Source organism: Centruroides sculpturatus, unplaced genomic scaffold (assembly GCF_000671375.1).
Source record: "Centruroides sculpturatus isolate CEXI.00-Female unplaced genomic scaffold, Cexi_2.0 scaffold1087, whole genome shotgun sequence".
Taxonomy (NCBI): Eukaryota; Metazoa; Arthropoda; class Arachnida; order Scorpiones; family Buthidae; genus Centruroides; species Centruroides sculpturatus.
Window position 1 is genome coordinate 166,361 of NW_019385731.1, and position 15,991 is coordinate 182,351.

Below are 15,991 nucleotides of genomic sequence, written 5' to 3' on the forward strand. Positions count from 1 at the left end.
TAGTACTACATTTCCCTATACTATAAAACAGAAATTTCAATAGGGAGAAACTAAATAATTCTGACGTTTGTTCTGAAACGAAAAGGGACTTTTTGACTTTTCAAGTGATCAAAGACAATTTTTCAAGTCTACAATTTCCTTTATATTAAAGCAGAAGCTGTTGTGTAATACACATAAAAGCGTTCTTTCAAGAATAAAAGATTGCTTTTATGTAAATTGCTTAATTAAAATTTTATGATCATTTTGCACGACACGAGGAAACATTGTCATTTAATATTATTCATTGCTGTTTTGGTGTATTTATAAATATTTCATTATCGTAAACACTAAACAAGCACTAGAAGTATTCACTTAGAATTTCAGTCCATATAAGTAATCTAATAGCTTAATGTTTGTATGTTTATTCTTTATTATAATTTGTAAACACATACAGTATTATAGATAATGTTTAATTTCCTTATATAATACTCCATGATATGGGCCTATGATGGCGACATCTGTTACAATAATATCCTTAAAAACTTTTTATATGTTCAAATATTATAAAATGTTATACAGCTTTATTTTGAGGGTAGGGATAGCTTTTATAAAATATTGTAATTGCTAATAACGAGTGAAATCGTCATTAAGTCGGACCCTAGTAGAAATACACACGCCGTCTTTCTATCTCTTCACCCGCTCGACCTTTACTCACCAAAATTTAACATTATCGATCCCCCATTATAAACATACCTCCCTGCAACATTCCAAAGTTTTTGCAGTGGAGGATTTGTGGCACAAAATTTAAGAAATTTGTGTCCCACATATACACACACACTTTCTTAAAATGCTTTAGCCGTTAATTAACCACAGGAAAGATGCTTGTGTGACGTGTTGTATTGAGTGTATAATCATTTTGGTATTTGTCTTTTAAATTTCTTTGATAATACCAATTCGAATTGTGTGCCATACGAAATCATCAATATACAAAAACCTACAAATGTCAAGAAAAATTAATCAAATGCATAAATGTTTGTTACGACTGAATTATTAACACAGGTAAAAAAAAACAGAAGACAGTGTTCATTGTATACAGAATAATGAAAGAATTCGGATGGTTGCGGCACACTCGATTTATAGCTTTATATTCTGCAATTATTATAAACAGTTTTTTATAATATATAAGTCTATAATGTTGAATTAAGAGTACACTTACATGTGAATATAAATTGCGCAAATGTCATACTGTGATTGTAATAAATTAAGTTCTATAATGAAAACCTTTTATCTTTTTTTTAATTAATGTTATCAGCCGATTATTGTTATCAAAAAGTGATTATAATAAGCGGATTCCACTTACGTAAAGACTTCTCTCTCGGCAGCCGCTAATAAAGCTTTTAATAATAATAATCATGTGTTCTATCAGGATCACATTGGATGAGTGTGAGAGACGACCCTATATATCTGGCACAGACCGTCCATTAAAAATTCCTGGGGACATCTTTGCATGGATTTCATTTCGAGTTTCTCAAAGAGGTAAGCTGACGCCTGAGGAAAAAAACTATCGCAGACAGGAACCTAGTAACTAGCGACAAAATGCAAGCGATATATTTCATGCAAAGTAAAAACGTGCAATAGCGAGAAACGAGAAATCTCTCAGGCAAGACCGAATTTCTGACTCTTGCAATTATATAACAAAATTTGATATTTATTGCAGTTTGCCTCTTCTCGCTTAATACTGTGCAATGTGCATGAACCTTAGCACAGATGTAGAAAGTGGCTTCTTTCAGTGAACAAAACTGTGGACTCGCTATTAAAGAAAAAGTAATACCGTTTATTATCGACCAGAAATACGGAACAAACGTCTACTGACCACAGGAATCGAAACATTGTAATGTCCAAATGAAATTAAATAGCTTTGTAACATGACGTCAGCATCTTCAGGCCACCTTCTCGCTTTGCTCGCGTCGGTGTGGTCGTACTTAACGAGAGCGAGAAAACAACAGAGAACGAAACGCAGTCACCTCTTCTGTCCACGTATTTTCGCTCGCTCCCGGCTGGATAGTCGCATCCTTGAGATTAATTCTAAACTGATTGGTTATGCCCGCGATCTCTAGAAGATGGAAATAAAAATTTACTCTTCTATTGAAATAATCCTTTTCCGAAAGTTTTTGAAAACGGAAGTAGATAGAACCATAAAGTTTCTTGCGTTAGAATCCTGTTAAATTCTTCTATTAATGTACTGTTCTGAATTTTTTTTAAATCCAGTTCGTTAGTTTTCTACGAATTTTTTACGATTTTCAAAATTTCTATATGCTGGCATATACGGTAATTAAATACTTTACAATTCATAGTGTAAATGAATTTATAATTGTTATTATAGATTAATATTTATTAACGTAGAAAGAAATACGTGTTTTTTAAATGAACAGATATCATTTATTTCATAAAAACAAAAAGAAATTAAATTTAGTGACTAAAAATTATACATTAAACAACCGTTTTTCGTAGTTTAGAATGGCTTCTCTGGCACCAACCCAAGGACGAGGTCCCTGTAATCTGTATTGATAAGGAAGAATAGGATCCATCAAACAAGCGTAAAATAATTTAGGATCGTTCCATAGCATAGATAACAAATTAGGTTTGGCTCCAAATTTTTCTGCCAATTCGTCCTCGTAAGTTTCCATCACTACGATTTTGTTCTCTTTCCCGTATCTTTCCATTCTAACTTGTTTATAACTGGATATCCAATTTAGCATTTCTTCTCTGGCGGGTAACTGTATTTTTCCCAGAAATAACTGCACGTACCACAGCGATTGCTTCTCGATAATCGGAGTTAATCCTTTGATAAGTACGATAAACCCTATAAACGCCATGGTGGGATGTTTACAATCGGGACTCACGATGTTTAAATATAAATCGGAGGGATGAACGGGCTTCTGCAAAAAGGGAAACTCGATTTCGTTTCCCGTGCCAAAGACGATGACGTCGAAAGGCGTGACGTGGTCCTCCCCTTCGAAAACGACTCCGCCCGAAGTGAATCGTCGAATTGCTCGTTTGATTTTTATTCCTCCGTTGATCAGATGAAATGGGAGCAAATCGTTTATTGTGGGAATCATTCCGAAAAATCTTTTCTCATGTGATAAGTTAAAGCGCGATGATTTTAACCGCTCTTGCAGCATTCTTTCCATATTTCTGTTTGTAATAAATCTAGGCAAATATTGAAAAGCTAAATTATTAATTCGACTTGCAGCGTATGCGTCAAACGGTTGGCTCCAGGTCCAATTCGTGAAATTATCCATGCGCCTTTTCTGCTACTCATATAAACCTATTTAAAATAATTATTAAAATAAGATCATTTTAAGCAAAATTTTAAAATATAAGCTTAACTAAGTTATAGTTTTATGTTTAATATAAACAATAATGTAATTTTTTGTCGGTAGCGTAAAAAATGAGTAGTGAAATTTCGAAATATTTTACATTCATAGAATTGAAAACAAGACGGAGGCCCACCAGTGACCAATCGGTTCCGTTCCCTGAACACTGGAGTTCGGTCGTGGCTTCCAACTCTCCAGGACGGGTTTTTCTCTACGTCTGTACCCCCTGAATAGAGACCAGTTACCGTTAAAACACCTCCCGGAATACATTCCTCCCCCTCTAGACTAGTGATGTAACGAATATTCGGCCACTATTCGGTATTCGGCCTATTCGGCCTATTTTTTACTATTCGGCCAAATACCGAATACCTAACAACAGGAGTAAGAAATAACAAAACACAGTAAATTAATCATTTTGGTAACTTTTATCAATGCTGAACATACATTTCAAGATCGAGAAAGCGCAATTTTTTGCTTATTTATGTAAAAGATCAAAGGAAAAGTAATATAACTAAGTTATTTTTGAGATAAAAAAAAATAACAAATCAAATGAAATCTACCTACTTATTATGTAGTTTAGTCATCTATAAACCCGTATAGGGGAGACCGGGAAACTTCGGCATGCGGGGCAAGTTTGTCAAGCGCTTTTTTTTAAAACAAATTAAAAGGAGACTTTGGTTATAGGTTAGGCAGTTGAGTTTTATTGGTGGCTTGTTGAGTGTAGTGTTTTTATTGTTCTCCAACAAGCGTAGTTGAATTATCAAGCAAATTTTCATTTTCGTTCAATTCCATATAATATTTTTTTTCCATTTATATTGAATTGGCAGGTTTTGTTATAATTCCATGATAACGAAAGTTACTTTTCCTGTTAGAAGGATGTAACTTCAACTTATTCACGTGGCCAGATCGTGGCTTGGCATTCTGTTCTCAGGGTTGTACTTAATGTTTCGAAATCATGACTAGCGGGGTAAGATCGGCAACATAAAGCCACATTAGAAGCAAAGGATAAAAATCAAACAGATGATAAATGAAAACATGTTTGCATTTGTTATTCATGTATATATGTCTTTGAACTTGCATTTCGTTGTAATAATATTAAATGGGTGTTGGATTTGTATTTCTTTGTTTTAATAGTGAATTCCAACTTATACATTGTTAATAACATAATTTTATATACGTGCCTATCTTGCCCCATTACTGTTGCCCCTATACCAGGGGCAACTTTAATAAAAATAATTAAAATAATTACAACTTTACAAAAAGAGAGAAGTTGCCGATCTTGCCCCTATACCCGGGGCAACTTCGTCAATTTCTCTCTTCTTGTAAAGTTGTAATTATTTTAATTATTTTTATTTCCAAACTGATTTTAACCAGTTCTATAGTAAGGTAGCATTCCAATAGACAATATGCAAAGCTTTTTTTTTCAGTTTACAGCAGTATTTATTAGACAAAATTTAAGTAAAGCTTAACATGCCGATCTTGCCCCGATCTCCCCTATAAAAGAACAAGTCCTGATAGGATAATTAACGCAAACCCAAAACTACTGGTGCTAGAATCTTAAAATTTTGAGGGCGTGTTCCTTTTGTAAAGTTTAGACGCACTAAGAAAAAAATTTTACGAAATTAAACCCTAAAGGAGTGAAAAAGGGTAAAAAATTTGTATGAAAACTGCGTGGGCTTGTTTTACTGCGTGGGCACATTAAATCGAAACTTAGGTCATAATATGTGAAAAAATAATAATTAATGATCTGTAATTTTATGAAATTATCCTTTATTATAAACTTGAATATTAAATTAACTTTTTTGTTTCATTGTACAAAATTATTTATTATAACTGAAGTCAATAAATGGTAGGTTATGATGCAGAAAAATCAAGTTTTCTGCATTAATGAAAAAAAGTCTGTACCTCTTTTCTTCGTATACGTTTCCTGCTTCACTAAAAAGCCTCTCTGAATACATGCTGCTTGCAGTAGCTGATAAGTACTTAGCAGCCAGTTTGACTAAACATGGGGAAAATTTAGATTTATGTGTAGCCCACCAGGCAAATGAATCGTCGTTTCTCTTTAAAGTTTTCATGCTCAAGTACATATCAAGGTCACCTGCTATGATGTTCTTTGAAGTAGAAGCTATTCCAGGTACGTCGGACGTTCAGCGCCACCTTGCTGTAAGCCTAGACGTTTGACAATGGCGTTTGGAACGTCAGTGGAATCATGCTCGACGTTCCAAACGCCATTGTCAAACTTCTAGGCTTACAGGAAGGCGGCGCTGAACGTCCGACGTACACGTTTTCGCGTTGAAAACTTCGGCCGCAACCTCTCTATTTACAGGTGTAGGTCATTTCATTGTTATCCACATTTGATATCATCACTTATAACATACTGCCATGACGCTAATGTCTGTCCGCTACAACTGTCAACAATTAACGCGATTGGAGAAGTATAGTGACAGCAAGCCAATAGAGAGCAGGGTGCGCGATTCTTGCCATATAATGCGATTTGCGCGCCAATTTTCGTACGTGCGTTAATGAAGCCGAATAGTTTGGCCGAATATTCGGTATTCGGCCTGAGGCCGAATATACTATTCGTTACATCACTACTCTAGACAGATCGCCCAAGTGTTGCGTCGCCGTAAACAAACAGAAAACAAGATGGAGCTAATCTAATAAATTTGTTACTTTTTTATAAACATTTTGAAAACACTATACAAGTATACAGTGTAACATTATAACGAACAATTATTTTATTGTGACATAGTCACATTGCTGGACTACAATTTTAATCATATTTTTTAATTTAATTTAACACATATGCTCTCCACCTTTAAATTAGCAGTGTCTTGCCCTGTATACCAAATTTATCATTTGATTTTCATTAAAAATAGCAATTAATGATAATTTTGAAGAATTTTTTGCCGAAATTTAAGACAGAACTTAATAATATTGAAAAAAAAAATCTCCGTGACTTGTTTTAAGAAAAAGAAAAATTACACTATTAAATTTTCATTAAATAATGAAATTAAAAAATTGAATTTTAAGAAATTAATTACAGTCATCGATGATTCATATCGTGACGTCGAATGACGCGACGATTATGGCGCCACTAAGTTCTGAATCGGTAGTCCTGTCATTGATTGGTAGAACCTTCCACTTTCTTTAATGTAGGAAGTTACAAGGAGTTGACGATCTGTTCCAGGCTTTGCCGAGTGGTTTATAAAATAATATGGGACAAATATGAGTGCGTAAACCAATTTGTTCGAAAACTGAAACGTTTTAAAACCAAAGTTTGACTGTGTTTTTGATTTTCCAGAAATGAAACGAATGTGTTTTCTTTTATTCTGAAATACTTCTCTGAAATTTGGGAAATGTTTAACGACTATATTAAACGTTCCTAATATTCCTATTGTGTATTCTGTTTTATTAACATCCTGTTATATTTAAGTTCTATATTTCGCAGTCTCTTCGGAGTTTGTAAATGTATTAAATGCAGATTATATTATTTAAAAGCGATATATTTTAATTTATTGTTGTTCTTTATGTAATTGCTCTGTCACGTGTCGCATCTAAAGTACAGCGCAAAAAGCTTGTCCGTACTACAATGTGCTATTCCCCGACCGAAACAATCTTAAGCAACGCCGGCTCCAATGATAAACAGTCGATAAGTGGTCACATGAATCTCCCGCGAAGAATTGTAGACCTATAAATTCCCACTGTTATCTGTCTTTCCTTAATCTCAAGAACAGAGTTAATGATGAAAATCAAGATCATATATAGAAACCTCAGGGGCAGGAAGCCGCTATTAAATATATGATGACTTCCGACGCAAACTGGAAGTCACGTTATTTCATTTCGAAACTTTTCCCCTGAAAGGAGTTAGATAGATGACCGGCACGACTCATTTGCTAAAAGAAAAGTATGACGTACAGGGGCAAGCCACTACTAATTTGAGATGGTGAACACATATTATAAATTAAGTAAATTAAAAATATGATTAAAAATTGCATCTCGGCATAATTTTTCGTTTAACTTTTGGAATTTTTTCACGAGTATATTATGGAATAAAAAAGACAGACAAAGAGTCCCATGGTCAAAGATGTAAGGTTACGTATCTCAATCACTTTTACGTTCATAATTTGTAAAATTATTTGATTCCGGGTGAAGGCAAATGCCCCGCTTTTAATTCCTCTGTGGACGCCTATGACCACGAATTTTATTGAAAATTTTAACTCACCGATCTTGCAACGCCACAAAGATCCACGGCTACATCGGCAGCAGAATTTCCCGTTCCGATAATCAAAACCCTCTTATCCCTAAATTTCGATGGTTCTTTATAATGGTGAGAATGTAAGACGTCTCCTAGAAACATCTCTCGACCGGGAAAACTCGGATAAAACGGTTTACTGCAACTTCCCGTACAGACCATAATGGCATCGTAAACGTCTTCCTCTTCTTCGTTCGTGTCGACCACTTTGGCGACGACTTTCCATTTTCCAGTCGAATCGAAATCTTCTGTTTCTTTGACGAGAGTCACTCTTCTGCCGAATCGTACGTGTGACATCAACGAATACTTCTCCGCGTATAAGCAGACATATTTGTAAAAATCGGCGTGAGGCATAAATACTGGAAATTCGGCAGGAGGGGGAAAGTCGCTAAAGACACTCATTTCTTTGCTACTGTTCATCACTGTGCTTTTACTTACAGATGCCACATAAGGTATATCTTCGTATCGATATTTCCATAAACCTCCTATGTCCTTTGTAATTTCGTAACAAGTAACTTGCAGATTTTCTTCTTTGCACGCTTTAATCGATGCCAAACCACTTACTCCCGCACCTATAACGGCCACTTTCTTACTGGAATCCATTTTAACTCTGACAGAAATTATCGCGTTACGAATTTATTTATCAACTAAAATCACTAACAATTTATGATAAAGAGGTCCAAAGTAATTTTTCACTCTGCAGAAAATGATAAAGAATATGTCGAGTTTCGATAAACTGTTTTGACATGTTAAACATTATCACTCTATATATATATATATATGATAATTTAGTTTCGTAATTTGTTAGAGTTAAATTAAAAATAACTTGTAAGTAGGCGATAGAAATGTTCATCAGCACATATTATTTTTGCTTAAATGAGTATACAAAAGCAATGCAATGTAAATCAAGAAAAAACGACTCCGTGTGAAACTGAAAAATAAATGATAAAAATATTCAAAAATCTATCTACGAGTTGCTTAACTTTCCCGGCAGCATTTAAAACTACGTCTTAAAACATTTTATGTTTTCAGTTATTAAAAAATAGCAAAAAGCTTAATTTTGAGAGTAGGGATAAGTTTTATAAAAGATTGTAACACAAACCATATAATACTGTATAATTTTGACGTCACGAGTGACGCATTTGTTGTGACACTAACAAATGAATCGTTAACGACACAAAAAATTACCGGATTCACTGTAGATTGTATGAAACTGCGTATTTCTAAACGTTGGTCGCCATATTGAAAAATAAATTTTTGGCCGAAATTCGTGTTTACTTTCGGTTGATTTTAACAATTTTTGTCAAGTATTTAATTAGGAACGTCTCAGGAATATAATTTTTATCTTTTCATTTATAAGGGATAACAAGAATTCGAAGGCAAAAGAATATTTAATTAGAACATCATTAAAAATTTACATTTTAATTTTCGTTAAGAGGGTGAAATTTTAATAAATATTTTCAATTTAAGGCTAATTCAATGTTATTTAGTGAAAGAATACCAAACCAATATTTTGAATTTATTTAAATCGTTAAACGTACATTCTAAATGCTTTCTCCTAACGTAAAATATAGTTACAGAATGCCTTTTCATTTAATGTCAATAACATTTAGAGGTTTATAAGATTTTCGCATAAAAAAAGCATTAGGTATTAAGACCATGTGATGGAGATCGCGTGCCTAACTATTTAGAATTAAGGAGGTCATTGCAAAATTAACAGGACTACATATGCAGAAACATACAGTATTTATATACAGAATACTTTAAACAATATTAATACTAATATGGAATTGCTTTGTTATGCAAGATTTGTAGAGACAGGTTGTCCTCTGCGTAGTTCACAACCAAGAAATCATAACATAATTACAGTGTTTCAAAAAATACAACCTTTCTACTATCTCATTGATTATATAAGTGTTACTGCTTTTTGAAACAGATGGTATATTTGTGATAAAAACTTTTTTAAATACATACACTTCATCGAACATTAATACAATTACTGTAACCCAGTCGTAATTGGCCAAATGTCAAGAATTTGTGATACATTGAGTTTTGGTGCATCAATTCTTCTAACTTAACAGAAAGTTAATCAACTAATCTCATCAATAAAACGTTTACACACTGAAATTCGGTTAATGTGACAGAGTTAATCGGATGTCATATTTTTCGATACATCGAATTGTTTACTTCTCATCTTTTTCGTTCAAGAACACCGGTTAACTGAATTACGGATGATAACACCGAATAAAGACCACTCACCACCTGTAAATTAATTACGATATTAATACGACATTTATTAATTTCTATTACATCATGATATAACTTACTCTAATCACAAAATTTTTCTTGACGAAAAAGAATCCATTCACACATATTCCGAAAGGTCTTCGGCCAAATTTTTTCATAAAATCGATAATCTGTGTTCAACACAAAACATATTTTGTTAATAACAATATTAAATTGTTATTTGTTTAATTAAATGTTATTTGTTTATATTTTCTTACTTTAAATTTGTATTCTAAAGGCAGATTACTAGAAGAGAATCTTCCCACAGAAATGAAATTATCGTACATCTGAAAAAAAAAACGAGAACACGTTTATAAATGGTAATAATTACGATAATACAAAATACTTACAATTGAAGTTAGAATCGATAATGCCCTAGAGACTGCAATACATCCGATTAAGAGATTCACGGCTATAATTATTGTGGCATTTTTCAATACCGGCATCATATCCACAAATATGGCGCCGTACAATACAAATCCTGTCACGTAAATGAAATGAGCATAGATCGCCGGTAGTAGAACATCCCATTGATTATTAAGAACAATGAAAAATCTTTGTATTTCAAGATGCTTGTATATAAAACGTTCCAAAAACGAATTCAACGAAACGTCGTCGGTTTTTTTTTCCATTAATTGATACGTCATCACGACATATCTTTTTCCCAGAATGAAAAAAATCGTGACGGATAAGACGAGAACAGAAAATATCTGACCTGCACTGTAAAAGGCCCAAGCGTACAATTGAATGCTTCCATTTCACTAGAATTTGTAAGTAAATGGGAATAACAAACAGTGAATAACAATAAAGAAATTGTTATCATGTTGAAATAAAATAGCGCAAGTATTTTAATTAGGTGTGCTTCCATTTCCATTGCCAATTGGTCTTCTCTTTCGTAACTGCTTTCATGAAAGTGGAGCGATAATTTACTTCTCTTCGTGACACTGAATTGATAAGCAATGTACATCGATGTGATTAATATTACAAAAATTGTCTGTCTTCCATAAGTGTGGAACAAATAAATGATTTTGCCACAATAAATCGAATCCATTGTGGTAATTAATGTTAAATGAATGACAATGTACCATAAAAATACTTCTATAATTCGAGTATACCAGAGGAAAGGTGTTGAAGAGGCATTTAGATGACAACACGGATGAAACAAGTCCACTCCAAATACTTTAACAGCGGAAATCAATGGATTCATGATACGTGAAGGACAGGCGTGGCGTTCAGAATAAGCGGTGTCAGGCATTGCTTATGAACTGTTTTTTAGTGATTCCTGAAACTCAGATAAAAAGCAAATCTTAAATGCTTAAATGTGTTTGTTCATGCATTTATTTTATGAAATTAACTCATAATATTCTTAGAATTCACTCATGTTCTTAAAGCAGTGGCCTCGTAAATAAATCACTCGGGTTTGTGTTATATCATCGGGTTGTCACGTGGGTTACCAGTGTTTTAATCATGAACCCTAACACCTAAATAAACGCCAACTTCTCCGTACAAAATCATACCTGGAAGCATCGTTTTTTGCAGATCGCCAAAGTACTACGTTCCCTTATACTATAAAACAGAAATTTCAATGGTGAAAAACTAAATAATTCTGACGTTTTTCTGATCTGACTTTTCAAGTGATCAAAGACAACTAAGTCTACAATTTTTTTTTATATTAAAGCAAAAGCTGTTGTGTAATACCCGTAAAAGCATTCTTTTAAGAATCGAAGAATGCTTTTATGTAAATTGCTTAATTAAAATTTTATGATCATTTTACACGACACGAGGAAACATGTCATTTAATATTACTGTTTGGGTTTATTCATAAATATTTCATTATTGTAAACGCTGAACGAGCATTTGAAGACTTAGAATTTCAGTCCGTATACATAATCTAATAGCTCAATCTTTGTATGTTTATTCTCCTTTTTAATTTATAAACACCTACAGTATTATAAATAATGCTTAATTGCCTTATATAATACTGTATGATATGGGCCTATTAGTGGCCAGCTGTTCCGTTTCCTGAACACTGAGAGTTCGGTTGTGAAGATTTTCAGGTTTTCTTCACGTCTGTAAGGCATGAATACTGGCTAGTTGCTCTTAAAAAACCTTCTGGGAGGCATTATTCCCCACGTACCGACCATCATAAATGCATACAATTACAATTACGTTACATTTTACCACGGGACTATACAGCCTAGAAGCTCATGTCCAACTAGCTGATACAAGACAAAACTTTTGTTATAATAATTCCTATTACAGTAATTAATTTCAAGCTCATTCAGACATTTGTATCAAAAAGTAAAATTACGAACAGATGATTTTTAAAAATTCCAGCAACGAGTTGTCTAACTTTCCGGCAATATTTCATGGCGCCATCTGTTACGATAATTTGTTTAAAAACTTTTTATATGTTCAAATATTATAAAATGTCGTAAAGCTTAATTATGAGCGAAGGAATGGCTTTTATAAACTATTGTAATTGCTAATCACGAGTGAAATAGTCATTATATCTGACCCTAGTAGAGATACACACTACGTCTTTCTCTCACTTCACCCCTCTACCTTTAATCACCAAAATTTAATAGTATTGATCCCACATTATAAACATACCTTCCTGCAAAATTTCAAACTTTTTGCAGTTGAGGTTTTGTGGCACAAAATTGAAGAAATTTGTATCTCACATGCACACACACTTTCTTAAAATGCTTTAGCCGTTTAGTCAATTACAGGAAAGATGCTTGTGTGACGTGTTGTATTGAGTGTATATTCATTTTGGTATCTGTCTTTTAAATTTCTTTGATAATACCAATTCGAATTGTGTGCCATACGAAATAATCAATATACAAAAACCTACAAATGTCAAGAAAAATTAATCAAATGCATATACTGTATGTTTGTCACGACTGAATTATTAACACAGGCAAAAAGAAGAAAACAGTGTTCATTGTGTATAGAATAATGAAAGAATTCGGATGGTTGCGGCAAACTCGATTTATAGAATTTTTTTTTTAATTTATGTCAATCCCTGTTCAATATTAAATTATTAATGGTATTTGTAGTGTAAAAAAGATCAAGTAAGAATTTTTTCTCTTGTGGGCTTTAAGAGAGTCCTTTTAATCCTATAGAAGTCGATTGAAAATGACTGAACAATTAAGGTGACATCCTACATCTCTGAAGGATTCGAGATCGAATCTTGGTAGTCGAAAATTCATAGGAAATCATACAGTTGTCGTGCGGCCCGAATGTCTCGACTCCCTTCTCTGTATAATTACCAGCTCAATCTTTTCTGGGTCTGATAAAATAACCCTATTAATGCCCTTAGGACAGAAGATAAAAAAATTACTAAATTGTGTGATCGGTACCGTGTTGCATAATTGAGTTTAATAAGTAAATATATTGATTGATATACTGTATACTATTGTACATTTCATATAATTGTTTCATAATTTAGAGATGACGATTAGAGGATTGGCTTGGATTAATGAATTAATGAACGTAACATATTGATGGTCCGTCAAGGATGGATCTCTCCCTGAAGCACTTTCTATGGGAAACTGGCCATACATAGTTATTAGATATGCGAAGCAGTGGCGTGCCGTCATTGGAAGCAGTGGAAGCGCCGCTTTCCTTGTATTTTCTAAAATATAAATACATATTGCGCAATTATTTTCATATTTTAAAGTATTTTGGATTAATTAAAATTAATATTTTATTATAACCGCATTGTGTATCTTATTACAAATTTCTATACTATATGTGAAAAAAACGATAAGATTGCTATTGTATATTCGAATATAAATTCGTGTATGCATATTTCCAACTAAAGCTCTTTATTGTCGAATACGGGACAACTTCCACGGCGAAGATATTTGAACGGTGTAAAGCAGCCAGATTGCACGCATTCGCCCATGTGCTTTACAGACCACCAACCTCTGGAAGTTTAGCTGGTGGATGCTACATACCAAAACATCGTATAACGCTTCCAGTAATTCTATCCAGGGCTGTTAGCCGCCTGCTTGCTAAATATTTGGCAGTCCTCGCCCCATTATGTGAATCGCGAGTAGATTTATAACTTAACTTAACCGATAGGAATTTACTAGTATGTTTTTATGATAGTTCTGTATAGTTGACAGGAGTTTTAAAACCATCAATTAAAATATTTGATATATTTACTCCGCTCTCCCATCTTGTATTACTTACAGATTTCAATGTTAAACTAGTGATATTACGATTTAGTATGTCCCATCTGTAAGGGGATGCAGAAAAAACATGTACAGTTCTTGTATAATGTTAAAAAATTAACTGTTATTTTGGCAGCATCATTTACAACTAAATTTAAGGAGTAGTTAAATAATTAAGAGATTATGAAATTAGAGACATAAATAAAACCCTGCTGAAAGAGCCGGAATTTTACTTAAAAGCTTAACCGAACTAATAACTAGCCGAGTACAGTGGGGATTGATTTCTTCGTATTAGATGTGATAAAGACAGAAATTTGAATAGTTGTAAATTTTGGAAATTTCCGAGGACACCACCTGGTTATAAAATGAATTAGTTAGAAAACAAATGACGGACAATCTATTAACATTAGTAAATAATATAAAATAAATATTGAAAATTATAACAAGATAGTTACGGCTAATAGATATACTGTATTATATCTAAATTAATAGATGTTATATGTTTTTTTTTTTTTTTTATCAAAGCAAGAATTGGTATTTAGAGGGAATTTATCGAATCTAATAACAGGGGTAATTATATTGAACTTGTTTATTTATTAAGTACGTCAGATAATCTATTAAAAATACATTTAGAGAAGTCTACGGTTTTTTCTAGCTTATCGAACAAACGAATACGAATGGACCCTAGAGGGCCTAGACTAGGCCAGGCCAACCCGCGTCCTGTCAAGTTAAATTATGTAGCCCGCTAAGCGATATTATATATCTATTAAAACTTTTGTTTCTCATTATGTATATACCAAAACTATTAAATAAATGAAATTTGCATGTGTCATTGTTATAATGAGCAAGTGCGAGTACGAACTCTTGATACAAATTAATAAGATTTTATTGTTATATTTGTTTTACTTTTTAAAAGCAAGTTTGCCTAAATTGTGGCCCACCGTAATGTTACGCGTGATCAAAGTGGCCCGCGAAATAATTTGGGTTGGCCAGGTCTGGCCTAGACTATCACTGACGCGCAATTAATTGTCCCTGGAAGTCGGCTTTTTACAGAAACACAGCTTCCCTATCATCAAATGTCACGGCACGCCACTGACAACAACAAAATTCATTTTTGCAAGAATTTGGTATTAGGATGTCAGTTAGAAGTACAAAGTTGAAGCTTACTGAAGAGATATTAGACTTGAAAGAACATCATGTTCATCGATAAAGTTATTGTCGGGAATTGTAAACTCATTGCGTACTTCGAGTCACACGTTTTTGTATCCTCTCATTCTGTTGAAAACTAAGAGAGTGTATTTCTATTCCTTGCCGATTTGATCAGGCCCGCAATGGAAATGCCTGGCGAATTCAGAATGGTAAAGGGCAAAATTTGACATATTCATCAAACTATCCATAAAATATCTGCAGATCGAGCAGAGTCCTCCAGGTCACAGACCTATGACAGAACTATGTATAAAACGACTAGAATATATCTGCATGTTTGGCGAAAAAGACCATGCTGGCAACGTTGGTTCAAGCTGTTGCCCAAGTCGGTGACAGTGTTCGCTGATGTGACATCAGATCAGAACAGATAAATGACTATAAACGAAAAACTTGAAAATTCATAAGTCTGAAACATTGTAAGCAAATATAGTAGTTCTAAATATGATTAATGTATGACCAATACAGAGGCACCCGTACATTGGAGCATCAGGAGCACGTACCCTCCTCTGTCGTCGGGTTGCTCTTTTCTTAATTCCCAAGGAAGCTCTAAAGTTTCATTTTATTTTTAAATTAGATACTCATTTTTATCACTTTTTTACTGATGACAAAATTAAAATAACCGAAAATTTGTCTTAACGAGTCGTGATTGTTCGGTCGAGTATCGAGGTACAGTACCACTGTATTTGATTAATACGATTTTGATA

General features: G+C 33.5%; 1 protein-coding gene and 1 pseudogene across 1 annotated transcript; both read right to left on the minus strand.

Moving 5' to 3' along the window:
- Positions 1-2,459: 2,459 nt before the first annotated feature.
- LOC111641624 lies at positions 2,460-8,263 on the minus strand (annotated as a pseudogene).
- Positions 8,264-9,801: 1,538 nt separating this feature from the next.
- On the minus strand, positions 9,802-10,672 carry LOC111641625. The gene is made up of 4 exons (XM_023387826.1): positions 10,248-10,672; positions 10,116-10,184; positions 9,939-10,028; positions 9,802-9,873 (listed from the first exon to the last, which is right to left on the minus strand). Exons 1-4 carry the CDS (start codon positions 10,542-10,544, stop codon positions 9,802-9,804), a joined length of 528 nt encoding a protein of 175 aa, XP_023243594.1. The 5' UTR covers positions 10,545-10,672.
- Positions 10,673-15,991: the final 5,319 nt, after the last annotated feature.

What these genes read in the sequence shown, in the direction of transcription:
- LOC111641625 (XM_023387826.1), bottom strand. Translation starts at nt 10,544, where the DNA reads ATGACGTATCAATTAATGGAAAAAAAAACCGACGACGTTTCGTTGAAT. An exon ending in TATCGATTCTAACTTCAATT is followed by an intron (nt 10,185 to 10,247) that starts GTAAGTATTTTG and finishes TTTTTTTTTCAG; the next exon opens with ATGTACGATAATTTCATTTC. An exon ending in CTTTAGAATACAAATTTAAA is followed by an intron (nt 10,029 to 10,115) that starts GTAAGAAAATAT and finishes TGTTGAACACAG; the next exon opens with ATTATCGATTTTATGAAAAA.